The 12,414-nt window shown below is 37.9% G+C and overlaps 1 protein-coding gene across 1 annotated transcript; it reads left to right on the plus strand.

Annotated features, from left to right (window-relative positions):
• The first annotated feature begins 4,261 nt into the window (after positions 1-4,261).
• On the plus strand, positions 4,262-8,474 carry LOC146485917 (uncharacterized). The gene is made up of 8 exons (XM_085102022.1): positions 4,262-4,430; positions 4,793-4,870; positions 5,247-5,330; positions 5,475-5,567; positions 5,768-5,866; positions 6,335-6,427; positions 6,983-7,553; positions 7,722-8,474. The coding sequence occupies exons 1-8, from the start codon at positions 4,262-4,264 to the stop codon at positions 8,062-8,064; spliced, it is 1,530 nt and encodes a 509-aa protein (XP_084958148.1). The 3' UTR covers positions 8,065-8,474.
• Positions 8,475-12,414: the final 3,940 nt, after the last annotated feature.

The raw sequence follows: 12,414 nt of genomic DNA on the forward strand, positions 1-12,414 counted from the left end.
CTTACGTATTCTTCCCGCTTTGGTTATCTCTGAGCGGATCCTGAGGGAAAGTCTAAGATTTAGAGTTTGTTTCAGTACAAACGGCAAATAAAAGCTAGTTCTGACAAAAGTGAAGCCTTATTGTAACTGGGCGTTAATCAAATAATCTTTACGTCGGAAGTTAAAAAGCTCTAACTCTATGAATGCCCTAACAGTGTTGAGATTCTTTTGTATTGTTGCTATTCTTTTTGTAATAGAAGTTTTAGAACATTGCATGCTAATATCGGATCGACGAGACAAATTTAAACGGTTTATATTGCACTCAGTAAGCTTGGGAAACATGCGAATTGTTTTGTAAGTTTTATAAGCATTTTGAGTCAGATTATAGTTATTATTTTCCTACTTTAAAACCCGACCCAAGTTCACTTTCCATCCAAAGCAAATACGAGTAGCTAAAGAACTTCCAAAAAGAAAACAAAAAACGAAAGAAGCTACGTTAACAAAGCTTTATATAGATTTTCTCCGCATTCTTGTCAGTGTTCGTTCGGTTATTTAGGTCTCAGTTTAATACTAGTAATACTATTTCTACGGCACTAAACAAAATGTCCGTATTTGTTTATGTACCTCGACTGCGTTGTCAGGCAATATTGTTTGTCAAAGTTGAACAATGATCCATCGTAAAGTGTGAACATGATATCGCAAAACACGAGGATAGTGACAAAAATACCGAAGAAACATTGAAACTTCCCGTTAGTCAGCAATTTAAATCACGCACAATTTTTTTCAGCCACACGGTTTATAAAACTGTTTATCTGAAAATTAAACTATGCTAGCTACTGACAGGAATTTCATTCGCACTACGGTCCATGACTTCAAAATTAATCTCCCAGAGCGGTGTTATTGGGGTGATCAACGACAATGGAGTCCCCTCCTCCCAGTCAGTTGGGTGCACCTTTGGCCTCGTTTCCATGGGAACGCAAACGATCACAGACAATCGTAAAAAAGAATTCTGCTATCATATCAGCATGGTATGGTTAGGTTATGGTTTGGCCTATACCTAAAAATAATAGCTAATTTGCAAGCAAAACAAAAACTTCACTTTTAACTGCTTACAATGCTAACTAACGCTATCTGAAATAAGAAAACCTAATTTCTCCTTATGGCAGCCTTAAAGGCGTTTAATGTAGTCATATATTGCATTCAATCATAGAAAATACTATGTTCTGATTCCTGTAATCAGTTTGCGATCGTCCGTGACCGCATGCGTGAATCGGCACAAGGAAACCAGGCTTATCTTGTTAGTTATTGTTGACCGTAAAGCATTTCAACAGAAAAAGCGATTTGTCATCCGAGATGGAAAGCTTTAGACCGAATCAAGGAATCAGTGTGCAAAATTATAGTTACGTTCTGTGTGTATTGCCCGAGATAAGTGACTATATCAAAGACAAAAATGATTTTCTGCGTTCATTACGGATAACAGTGCGGTCGAAATGTCCAATTAATGTGACAACGGCTATTCTGTTCGAGAACTTGACAAAATCAAAGTGCAGTTAAATCGGAACTTCAGTCAATTCTTTCGCACAAAAAGTTCGAATCAGTGTGGTGTTAAGAGTTTTTCAGATTATACTTCCACAGTTTAACATTTTTCAATATTGGAAGAAGAATAGGTGAGGAGAAAACAGTGACAATATGAACTCTATAAGAGGAACAACATAAAGCTTATTTTGTAAGGGTTTTTACGCAAGGAAAATTAATGCTAGCCTGATTTCTAACCCTAACCTCTTACAGTTTCCATCTTGACGAATGAAAAATTTTGGTTTGTTATAAAAACTAACAATTTTTAAGCCTGAAAACATGTTTTTTTAATTACTAGTTAATTGGCTGCGTTCACAAAGCTTTTATAGATTTTATTTGCTTTTCGTATTGTCAACTTTCGAATCTCTATATTGGTCAAAATCAGTCTTGGAAGATCGTATTCACTGATGAAACTCCACGGCAGAAATAAACACTACTTAAAAATGATGTTTGGAATGCTGTTTTTACTGCATAACATGGCTTTTATCAGAGGAAACACACAAAAAATTGACATTTAAATACTTAAATTTTGTTTAAGTTATTCCCGGATCGCTATGTGGCCTATTTAAAAGCAAATTTTACGGAAGTTAACATGGTTTTGTCATCCGGGTTCGTTAGCTGAAAATTTAAATTCCAGAAAGTTTAAGGTAACGGATCTTATTTCCCGGATTTCCGAGCTGCTGTTAGCTTGTTGGAGTTATTTCTCACTTAAATAAACGACATTTTTGCTCCTCCGAAAAGAAAAGGGGCTACAATTTGTTCAGTGTCACCAAAGTTAATGAGCTGATTAGAAATTTTGCTTAAAGGGGTACTGTCACGGAGATTTTGCTGCATATTGGTTAAAATTGCTCAAATATTTTACTAAGAACCTCTTTTCTAACGTTCAATTGCTCTTACAGCACCGGGGTGAAAATATGAAATAATTTCATAGGGGAAGAATAAACTATAATAAGTTTTTGTTGTCAGGTTTTGTTCAAACATGAAATTGTTGTCATTGCACATAGAAGGAAGTATTAAGCAAATTGTTTCGGAAAGAACAGGCCATTTGCGTTTGTTTTCAAACTGACATGGGACAAACTTGAAAAAAGTCAGGGCCAATTATTTTAAGTTGCATTCCATTTTAAAGATGGTGAATTCTAAGTTCTGTGTACTAGTTGGATAGTTGTCAACGCAATTCAACCGGATTATTATTTCATCGATTATTTCGTCATTGTGAGGTAAGCGATGTTTTGTAAGTCAAGAGTCTGCAGCGTAACCTGATATGATGAATACAATATTGAAAACTGCTAACCGAATAACTCAAGCAACTGAAACGCTTCAGCAAGTTCCACTGAAACACGCAGAATTTTGATTAGATGAAGTTACCTCAGCAGCAAATTAAAAAGCTTTTGTACTATGTCCAGTAACATTCTGAGCCATTTTTTTTGTTAGTCATACATTTTGGTTTGTTCTCGGAAGAAACTGTAAAAAGTCTACACGACGGCAACGCCGCTTACGTAATGCAATTCCGCACTTTTAAAAATAAACGCCATCAATTTTTATTTATATCGTTAGAGTTAATTATATATTACGCATTATCGCAATTAAGTAAGCGTGTACTGTTACCAGTTTATAATTCGAAAGTGGCAGGAAGAGGCATCGGCTGTCCACAACTTAATTCGGCAATGGTTCAGAAAGACTGAGATGCTCACAGGTGTTAGCCTGCGAGCAAGCTCTTTATTAGGTCCTGACCCACTGGAGAGTTTGCTCGCAGACGTGTACAACAGTAGTGTTAATTAATTATGTGTGGGCGAAAAGCAACACTCATGAAGTTCTAAAACATATTCTTCAACTGCCACAGATATATTTAAGTGATTTTTTTCTGTCAACCGGCCCATTTGAACAAGGACCTCTTGAGAAGCAACGAGGTATTCATCACAACAAACTTAAACTGAAAAGCTTGAGATGTGTTTCCGTTCCAGCATAAGTGGTTGGGGCTATCCACGTCCATTGTGGCAGATTTCCATAAAGATTTATTGTAAATAAGCAAATTTTGTATTGTATTTTAAGTTGCGTCCCTTTTTATACCGTCTTCCTTCCTGAAAAGCCTGACCGGAGGAATTAACAAAGTATTGTACATGCCATGAAACTTTTGACTTTCCATTCAGGTCCATAATGAGGCATTTTGTCAAAATCTGTTATTAATCGGCAAATTGTCTGTTATATTGGAAATAACGTCATGGTGCTATTCCTACTGATAATTAAAATTCCATTAAGCTATTGACCCCAATCCCCCAAAGCTTTTATTGTCCCATTGTTTAAAATGGTGAACTTCAAAATTATATTACCGAGGGATTATGAAGGTGCGCACAGTACTAACTGAATAATTCTCCGCAGAGTCGGAGCTTTTGCTCTTTTAACTTAACGGAATAAAATAACGTTTACATTTGTTGTCTCGTTCTTCTTTTTCCTGTTATGCCCCGTAAATGGGACAAGTCATCAAATATCACTGAATACTCGTTGATTGCCTGTATTCTCACGCCCTTAAGTACTCTGCGTAAATTCTGTTTAGCCGGATATCTCTTTTTAACTTCTCTAGTGATCGTAAATTCTGCCCGTCAAATCAAACAAAAGAGAGTGCGTCATTTTGACATTTTTTTCCGTTTAACTACACTATAAAAGGGTATATTCTTTCTCTAGAGATTCGATTCGAAAATCCAGAGCAAGCATGGTGGGTGTTGTTCGAGGAATTGTTGTCCTGCTCGCAGTTTTTGCCATAATAAATGCAGAATCTGAAAATGAGCTGGGCAGTCTCGACAACGTGGCTAAATTAGAAGATTTATCTAATAACCCTGCAACAGACCTCAGCGATACTGCTCCTCAAGAAGATACCAAAGGTACGGAAAACACGTTTGGCGTGTAAGACAATTGCGAGTTTGTTGTGTAAGACGATTTGTTTTTTCTCTACAACAGTTGGGTATATTTCGGTTTACTTAGTTTAGGTGGTATCTTTTTTCTTTTCCTGTATCTAAATAACTTTCCCCCTCCAACAACTACATCATTTGGGAATGGATATATTAACTTATTTTTTTACAAAAGATACCCAACAGAGAATGATAACACATCGCTTAATTGATGGTTGTGGGAAAAAATAACTAGAATTTTAATTAAAACCGTATTGAATCAAATGAGACTCTTGAAATTGAAGTCTCTCGTCTCAGGCAGTATTTTCATTAAACTTCTTTTTTTTCTGCAACAGAAAGCGAAGGAAACCTGGCAGATGAACAAGATGTCATTGAAGAGGATATCACAGACGTTTCTGATGAGGAGAACTTAGGTATGAATTAATATGAGCTGAGAAAGAAATCATTACTGAACAAATTTGTAAATTTGTTAAGACATGGAACGATCGATACTGCAGCCTGAAGCAAACGATGTATACAGCGGTTTGAAAACAATATCTCTACAGTCTGATTCGACTTAAAATTAGCTAATATTTCGTTGAAAAATGTTAATGGCCTATATTTTTAATTTCCTTGACTGTGGGTGTAGATTACTCGGGCTTTTGTAACTGAATATTTATGTGAAATATTGGAAAACGAACAACAGCAGTTGATGATTTTTGTTTCCCTAAGTGAATCAGTGATGTCTGCTTGGACCTTGTTTAGTCCTTTTAAATGTCTTAAAATGAATTTTCTATTTCTTTCACACAGAAGATGCGGAACGGCAAGATTACCCTGAAGAGGACAAACCAAGTGAACAGGATGCCGACGGCGTTGCGGAAGACAACGAGCAAGGTATTAAACTTTCACTAAGCCTCCATTTCATAATATGTTGAATTTTGCTTGCCAGAGTATTTAGCTTACTCAGACTTTTCAAAATTAATTGCTCACTAAAACAAACAGAACTTTATAAGATATTTCTTACGTTCTTTCATTTAGATGATGAAAACGATGAAGAACAGCAAGATTATCCAGAAGATGACGAAGCCAGCGAACCGGATACCGACACTGCTTTGGAAGAAAACGACCAAGGTATCATCACTTTCAATAAACCTTCGTTTAATTTGCTTGACTAAGTGTTTAGCCTGCTCAGGCTTTATAAGATTAGTTCACCAATGAAATGTCTATATTTAACTGCTGGAAAGCGACCACGTAATGGTGTTGTAATCGGTTCTTTCGCCTAGTGACTATCTACCAGAACGTTATAACATTTGCGTATTTCTTTCATCTAGAAGATGAAGACGAAGAAGAAGAAGAGCAAGATTATCCGGAAGATGACGAAGCCGCTGAACAGCTGGATACCGACGCCGATGCGAAAGAATACGACCAAGGTATTAGTCCCTCTAATGAACCTCCATTTCATTGTTGTTCAATTTGCTTCTCAGAGTTTCTAGGCTACTCAAGCTTTTTGAAATTAAATAGATACTTGAACATTTATATTAATTGTGCAAAACGAACAATGGTGCTGGACTTCTCTGCAGATCACCCACGGGTGAGAGAGCTTTCCTGTTTAAATATTATTATCATTATTATTATTATTATTATTATTATTATTATTATTACTATTATTATTATTACAATCGTTTCCCTCGGTGATTGAATCCTGCTGTACTTTATGAAGAAAAAGAAGAAGATGATAATAGTTTATTAAAACAACCGTTGGCAGCTAATAGGCTGAATAACGATAATGTACAAATCTGGCAAAGTAAAAAGGGAATCGAAAAAAGGAGGCTTAAGATAAAATACTATAAATATAAAAATGTAATTAAACGGCTAAGCATTTTATTTCTCTTGCTCAGAAGATGAAGACGAGGAAGAACAGCAAGATTATCCTGAAGACGATGAAACCACTGAACAGGATGCCGACGCCACGGCTGAAGAAGACAACCCAGGTATTAGCATTTTCCTTTCAATGAAGCTCAAAGCTTCAGACATACACTGGCCTTGAGTTTTGTAAACGATAGGGAACAATATTAGTGTACTTCACACCTTTTGCCAAGAATATTTTTAAGAAAGACCTACAATACTTGCCACTGATCAAACTGTGCCAATATTTCATGTTTTTGTATGCTATTATTGATGATTATCGTGGAAAGAAAAATGTATAATACACTCAAGCAGAACATAGTGTAATGTCATGTGTTATGAACAGAACTGATTGGGCTTCATTTAACCTTGCGTAAAAATAGTTTTCGTTTATCTGGTCATAACAGGAAAGTCTACCCACCACTGTGAGCCACCTGAGTACGTTTTTCAATATTCTACAACAGATCAACAAAACTATGTATCAGAGTGGCACCGCCCACCATTTGAGATATGTGGAAACTGCCTTCATCAAACTGGATTCAGTAGTTTTTGGTTTATTGTGTTCCTTGCAACTCTTAAGATAAAACATACTGAAATGTTACAAGCCAGTAACTTAAATTCTCTTACCATTTTTTGTTCAGACTCAGACCAAAAAGGCGACGACAATTCACTAGAAAATAGCCCAGAAGAAGCTGTTCCATTGCGCTGTGGCTCAAGCAGATATAACCCATTGATACAAAGGTGCTGTTATGGACGTGTTGTCTCCAGGAAACGTCCATGTCCGCTACCCAGATGTGGAGTCAGGTTGTACAACCCACACATTCACAGGTGTTGTTATGGAAGAGTCATCTTGAAGACTGCAAAATGCTTGGCTAGATGTGGTATTAGAAGTTACAATCCATATTTTCAAAGGTGCTGTAATGGAAAAGTCATCCCGAGGAGTCGACCATGCCTGCGCAGATGTGGTCGTGTGAGTTACAACCCACGTCTACTAAGGTGCTGCCATGGAAGGGTCATCCCGAGGAGACGTATATGCCTGCCCAGATGTGGTCGTGTGAGTTACAACCCACGTCTTCTAAGGTGCTGCTATGGAAAGGTCATCCCGAGGAGTCGTATATGCCTGCCCAGATGTGGTCGTGTGAGTTACAACCCACGTGTTCTAAGGTGCTGCTATGGAAGGGTCATCCCGAGGAGTCGTACATGCCTGCCCAGGTGTGGTCGTGTGAGTTACAACCCACGTGTTCTAAGGTGCTGCTATGGAAGGGTCATCCCGAGGAGTCGACCATGCCTACCCAGATGTGGTCGTGTGAGTTATAACCCACGTCTTCTAAGGTGCTGCTATGGAAAGGTTATCCCGAGGAGTCGACCATGCCTGCCCAGATGTGGTCGTGTGAGTTACAACCCACGTCTTCTAAGGTGCTGCTATGGAAAGGTCATCCCGAGGAGTCGGATATGCCTGCCCAGATGTGGTCTTGTGCGTTACAACCCACGTATTCTAAGGTGCTGCAATGGAAAGGTCATTCCGAGGAGTCGTATATGCCTGCCCAGATGTGGTCTTGTGAGTTACAACCCACGTCTTCTAAGGTGCTGCTATGGAAAGGTCATCCCGAGGAGTCGTACATGCTTGCCCAGATGCGGTCGTACGAGCTACAACCCTCGCTTTCAGCGGTGCTGTTATGGACGTGTCATCTTGAAATATGCACCATGCCGCCTACGTGGTTAGAGAGCTAACTGGGAACAGCCAATTACCGCCACAAAAGAACTGAACGGCAGTAAAGTGTACGGAAGCAATTCAACAGGCTTACTTTAATTTCATCTTGACTGCTTTAAATAGTTAGCAAGTTTTAACTCGAAACTTAATTCTTAATACTTAAAGTATTTACAACATTTTAAGAAATAAAACTACCTTCTTAATCCGTCTTCTGTTTCTTTTAAAATGCTTAACAAAGCACAAGTTACGATATTTATACTCTGTAAGCTTTACCTAATGATGTTAATAAAGTTGAGAGCCCCATAAACATTGTTGTTGAGTTATTTGAAGGGACTCGAATAGCCAGTTAAGACCAGGGAAATGCCGAAAGATTCATTAAGAGCAGAAATGTTCCCGTTAACTTAAAAATGTAGTGTTGAAGATCCATTCATTTACCCTGGGTGCCAGCCAACGTCCGTATGTGTTTTGATATATAGCTGTGGTTTTATAGTTCATGGACTGGATCGAGTTTTTGTGAACACCATTACATTCAAAGCGGAAATAACATCGTGCAAACTTTGTACATGGTACTTAACCAGCTTTGTTCAGCTAAGTTCTGCTTTAATTATGTAACTGCTGTTACCACTAGGCATGGCAATAACTGATAAAATAAACTCATTTTTGAAAGCAAATTTTGCGAGCGATTATGTGGCAAATTTAATTTACTTTTATTTTAATACGTTACAATAATGATCAACAACTTACTGGAGTACAATAAGTTAAAACACAATATGGCGAAGAACTTGCAACTGCGCAAGCCAATTACTGCAGACAGGAAAGGAAAAGTTAAAACTATAAGCAGCAGGAGATGGGGCAAGCGATATCCGCGGCACTTGTTGCACTTGAAGGGTCCTTAGGGTATACAGCGGATCAACGTCCGTGGATGCTTTGATATATAGCTGTGGTTTTATCGTTTAATCAGTGGATCGTAGCTCCTTCGCGGACACAGTGAACAATTTTTTACATAACATTTTTTGAAATAGTACATAGTAGTAAACAATAACGTTTACTTCGCAGAAATCACCTTAAACAATGAATCTGTGAACTGATAAGACGCATTTAGGCACTGAAAATTAAACTTAAGCATTACGCTGGTCATCCCATTTATTTCAAGAGATAAAACATGACGATTCTCTTGCAGTCTACACATACCGGTTTGCTTTAGCAAGTGTTTCACGTGACAGTCAATGAAATCTGATGAGAGAAGATAACAACTAGTTTACTTATTAATAAATGGCAGGGGAAGACAGTAAACACCCGCATATAAGAACCTATTATTTCGGGTTTCAGGCATATCAAGTTCTTATTTACCGGGTGCTTAGTGAGAAATTAGCCTAAATTAGATCCACTTGTTCTTGTATGCGGGCGTTTACAGTATTCCTCGGTTTTACAGTCAATCCGAGTCACGCGTGACCCGTATTTCCGAGAATGAAATTCCTCTTTGTAATGTCCGGCATTTTAATGGATGATAATGGTATTATATACTGCATGTTCTATATACATATTCAAATGTGGCTTACATTACTCAAAGCAAGGGTGAGATCGGACATCAGCATGAATGAATCTTGAACATTTCTGATGAAATCTTTGCGAAAAAGACGCATTAACTGAAAAAAAAATCAAAATACTTGGGAAACAATTGTTATTCTTGAAATTCTGAATGCTGTTATGTTAAGAAAAAATCATAGCTTGATACTGTCAATAAACTTGGGAAATTTCTACGGGAACTCTGAAATCTCGTCGGCGATGTTCAAAATTGACATGTTAATTTCAAAACGCCGTTCATATTTCAAAAATACCGGTCACGCGGGCCCTTACTTTTTACATCATCTTTTACATGAAAATTTGAGTTAGATAAATGCTAAATTTTTCTATTGGTCAACTTAACATAAAACACTTTGAGGAAAAGAACCCCTAATTTGAAAACGTAAACGTAATTTGTTAACCCAGGGAGCACCAAAGAGGTCTTCACCGAGAAACTCGATTTGAAGATGTCCTTGCGTTCCGGGTCTAATTGAAATGTTTTAGTGAAAATTCATTCTGAAGGTGGTTCTGATTGTTGCCAAAGAAGGAAGAATCGTTTGCAAGCAAGAAAGGAATATCGATCATCATTGTTTGTGTTGAACAGTAAGCGCGCCAGAGAAGGGTTTCTACGGCTCGGAACTGGCAAAAAAACACCGCGCGTGACTCAATCAACATTTCCTTGAAACTTTATATCAACATAAAGGTAAAAGGTAAAAAAGGTAAAAATTTCAATCGATCGTGTCGCGTGAATATAAAGTCTCAAGTTGCAAACAGTCGTCACACCACACAAACAGAGGGTGGTCCGCCTGTGATTACGGGAATGCATTATGTATAAGCAATTAAACAATTAAATTACACACGCACTCTGATTCCTTGCGATATGACGCAAAGGTTGACACGGCGTTCTTTTGGTGGTTTTGGCTGGTTGCCAATCTACAAAAAAGCGTCCAGTTTTTCTTTCAAGAACCACTGCATTCTTTTCTGCGTTCAAGCGACGGCTCCCGTCGCGTTTCATAACATTGGAAGAAGCTCTCAATCTTGCTAAAGTTGCCATTTTGGCATTTTGGCATTTTGGCAAGTGAACGTAAATATAGAAATTCACCAAGTGTTTGCGATGATTGTCGCTATGCATTATGCATCAGTCAATTTCAACAGCGCCTATTCCCCCCCCTCCCCCAAGGGAATTAAGATTTTTTAAAAATAAACTGGCAAATGCCCCACCTCCGGGACAAAATAGTTGTTCAAATCCCCCGGGGTGGTAGCTCAAACATGTCAAAAAAGTTTTATTTCCTTCGTTTCTCGTCTTACTTTCGGTAAAATCTAAGCTAATTCAGGCCAAATTAAGTCCTAGCTGGGTCTTGTTTCCCACAATTAGCGCAAAAGTAAGTCATTCTACAGCTCTAGCGTCCCATTTTATGTCCTATCTAGACGTATTCAATAAGAAACTTACTGTATTTGCCGATGAATTTGTCATTTAGGAAGCGACACTGCTGTAGGGTGAAAAAAGTGAGATGGTCAAATGCCCTGGGGTAATTGGGTGGAAGGCCAATGCCCGACCCCCGGGATGGACAGTGTGGGAAAATGTGGAATGGACCCCGAATGAAATTTATTGTGGAGCTGAAGTTTTACTCTTAGCCTTTCACCCACGGAATTGCCTTGAATCTTTAAAGTTAATTGAATGTTTTTTTATTTTGTTTTTGCATGTCTCTATTTGTAAGTTCTTGTTAGTTTCTAAAGTGTTCCAGTATTCGTCTTGTCCACCTCGATTATTTTTTGTAACTATTTGCGGGACAAACCGTTCATTCTGTTCAGGAGTTTTATAAATAAATTGTTTTTGTTGTTGTTGTTGCATTTTCCGTATTGAAAACAACAACAGCAACAACAACAACAACAACCGTAAAATAGCGTTCTCTATTCCAGTATTTAAAAATGCATGTGGAGCGCTTTGGTTTATAAATCGTTCAAGAACTTGTGCAGTTCATCATTTCAAACTCCTCAAAATCCTTTTTTCCCGCTGTCGAGTGATCTTTGGACTATTTTATTTAATTTTGAACTTCAAAACCCTGTATTTTAACTGAAGGTGGAGAGAGAGAGAACCGTGCAAACTCGCCAAATTTGCCAAACGTTGACGACATACTGAGAGAGCGATCGATCGAGCGAGCGAGTGAATTCGCCTCACATCACGATAACTCGTTCATTTCACGACAAAGCACAGAAGCTACCACTGATCCGCCCGTGATCGCCATTGGAAGAACCTAAGCAAATCTAAACTTCAGCCAAGGAAAACGTTTTGGTGAATCCTCTGGAATATTATTCAATTAATAACATCCATTTTGAAATCACTGGTGATCCTTGGAATCTGATTGGTCCAAAATGGTGAAATTTATTCCCAAATTGCACCATTTTTTGCTCTAAATCGCATCCTTTCTTTAGCCCATCAAAATGGAAATGAAGTAACAAATAGAATATTAATATTGACGATTATACTCTGTGATTTCATAATGGATGTAATTAAGAGGTAATTGAACTGAGTGGAGTGCAATTTGGTCCGAAATCATACACGTGATTTCAAAATCAAACGAGCGCGTAGCGCGAGTTTGATTTGAAATCACAAGTATGATTTCAGACCAAAATTGCACGACACGAAGTTCAATATAAATCCAAAATTATTTATATTCAATATAAATCCAAAATCTAAACGAATTTGTTTACAAAACCGACAATCCTTGAACTTGTTCTGACCCCCTCCCCCCTTATGTTTTATATTTGTTTCATCCCCCCAAATGACACATCAACATA

The sequence above is a fragment of the Pavona decussata genome, unplaced genomic scaffold (assembly GCF_977016875.1).
Source record: "Pavona decussata unplaced genomic scaffold, jaPavDecu1.1 SCAFFOLD_23, whole genome shotgun sequence".
NCBI classification, from domain to species: domain Eukaryota; kingdom Metazoa; phylum Cnidaria; class Anthozoa; order Scleractinia; family Agariciidae; genus Pavona; species Pavona decussata.

What these genes read in the sequence shown, in the direction of transcription:
- LOC146485917 (XM_085102022.1), top strand. Translation starts at nt 4,262, where the DNA reads ATGGTGGGTGTTGTTCGAGGAATTGTTGTCCTGCTCGCAGTTTTTGCC. An exon ending in TTCTGATGAGGAGAACTTAG is followed by an intron (nt 4,871 to 5,246) that starts GTATGAATTAAT and finishes TCTTTCACACAG; the next exon opens with AAGATGCGGAACGGCAAGAT. An exon ending in TGCGGAAGACAACGAGCAAG is followed by an intron (nt 5,331 to 5,474) that starts GTATTAAACTTT and finishes TCTTTCATTTAG; the next exon opens with ATGATGAAAACGATGAAGAA.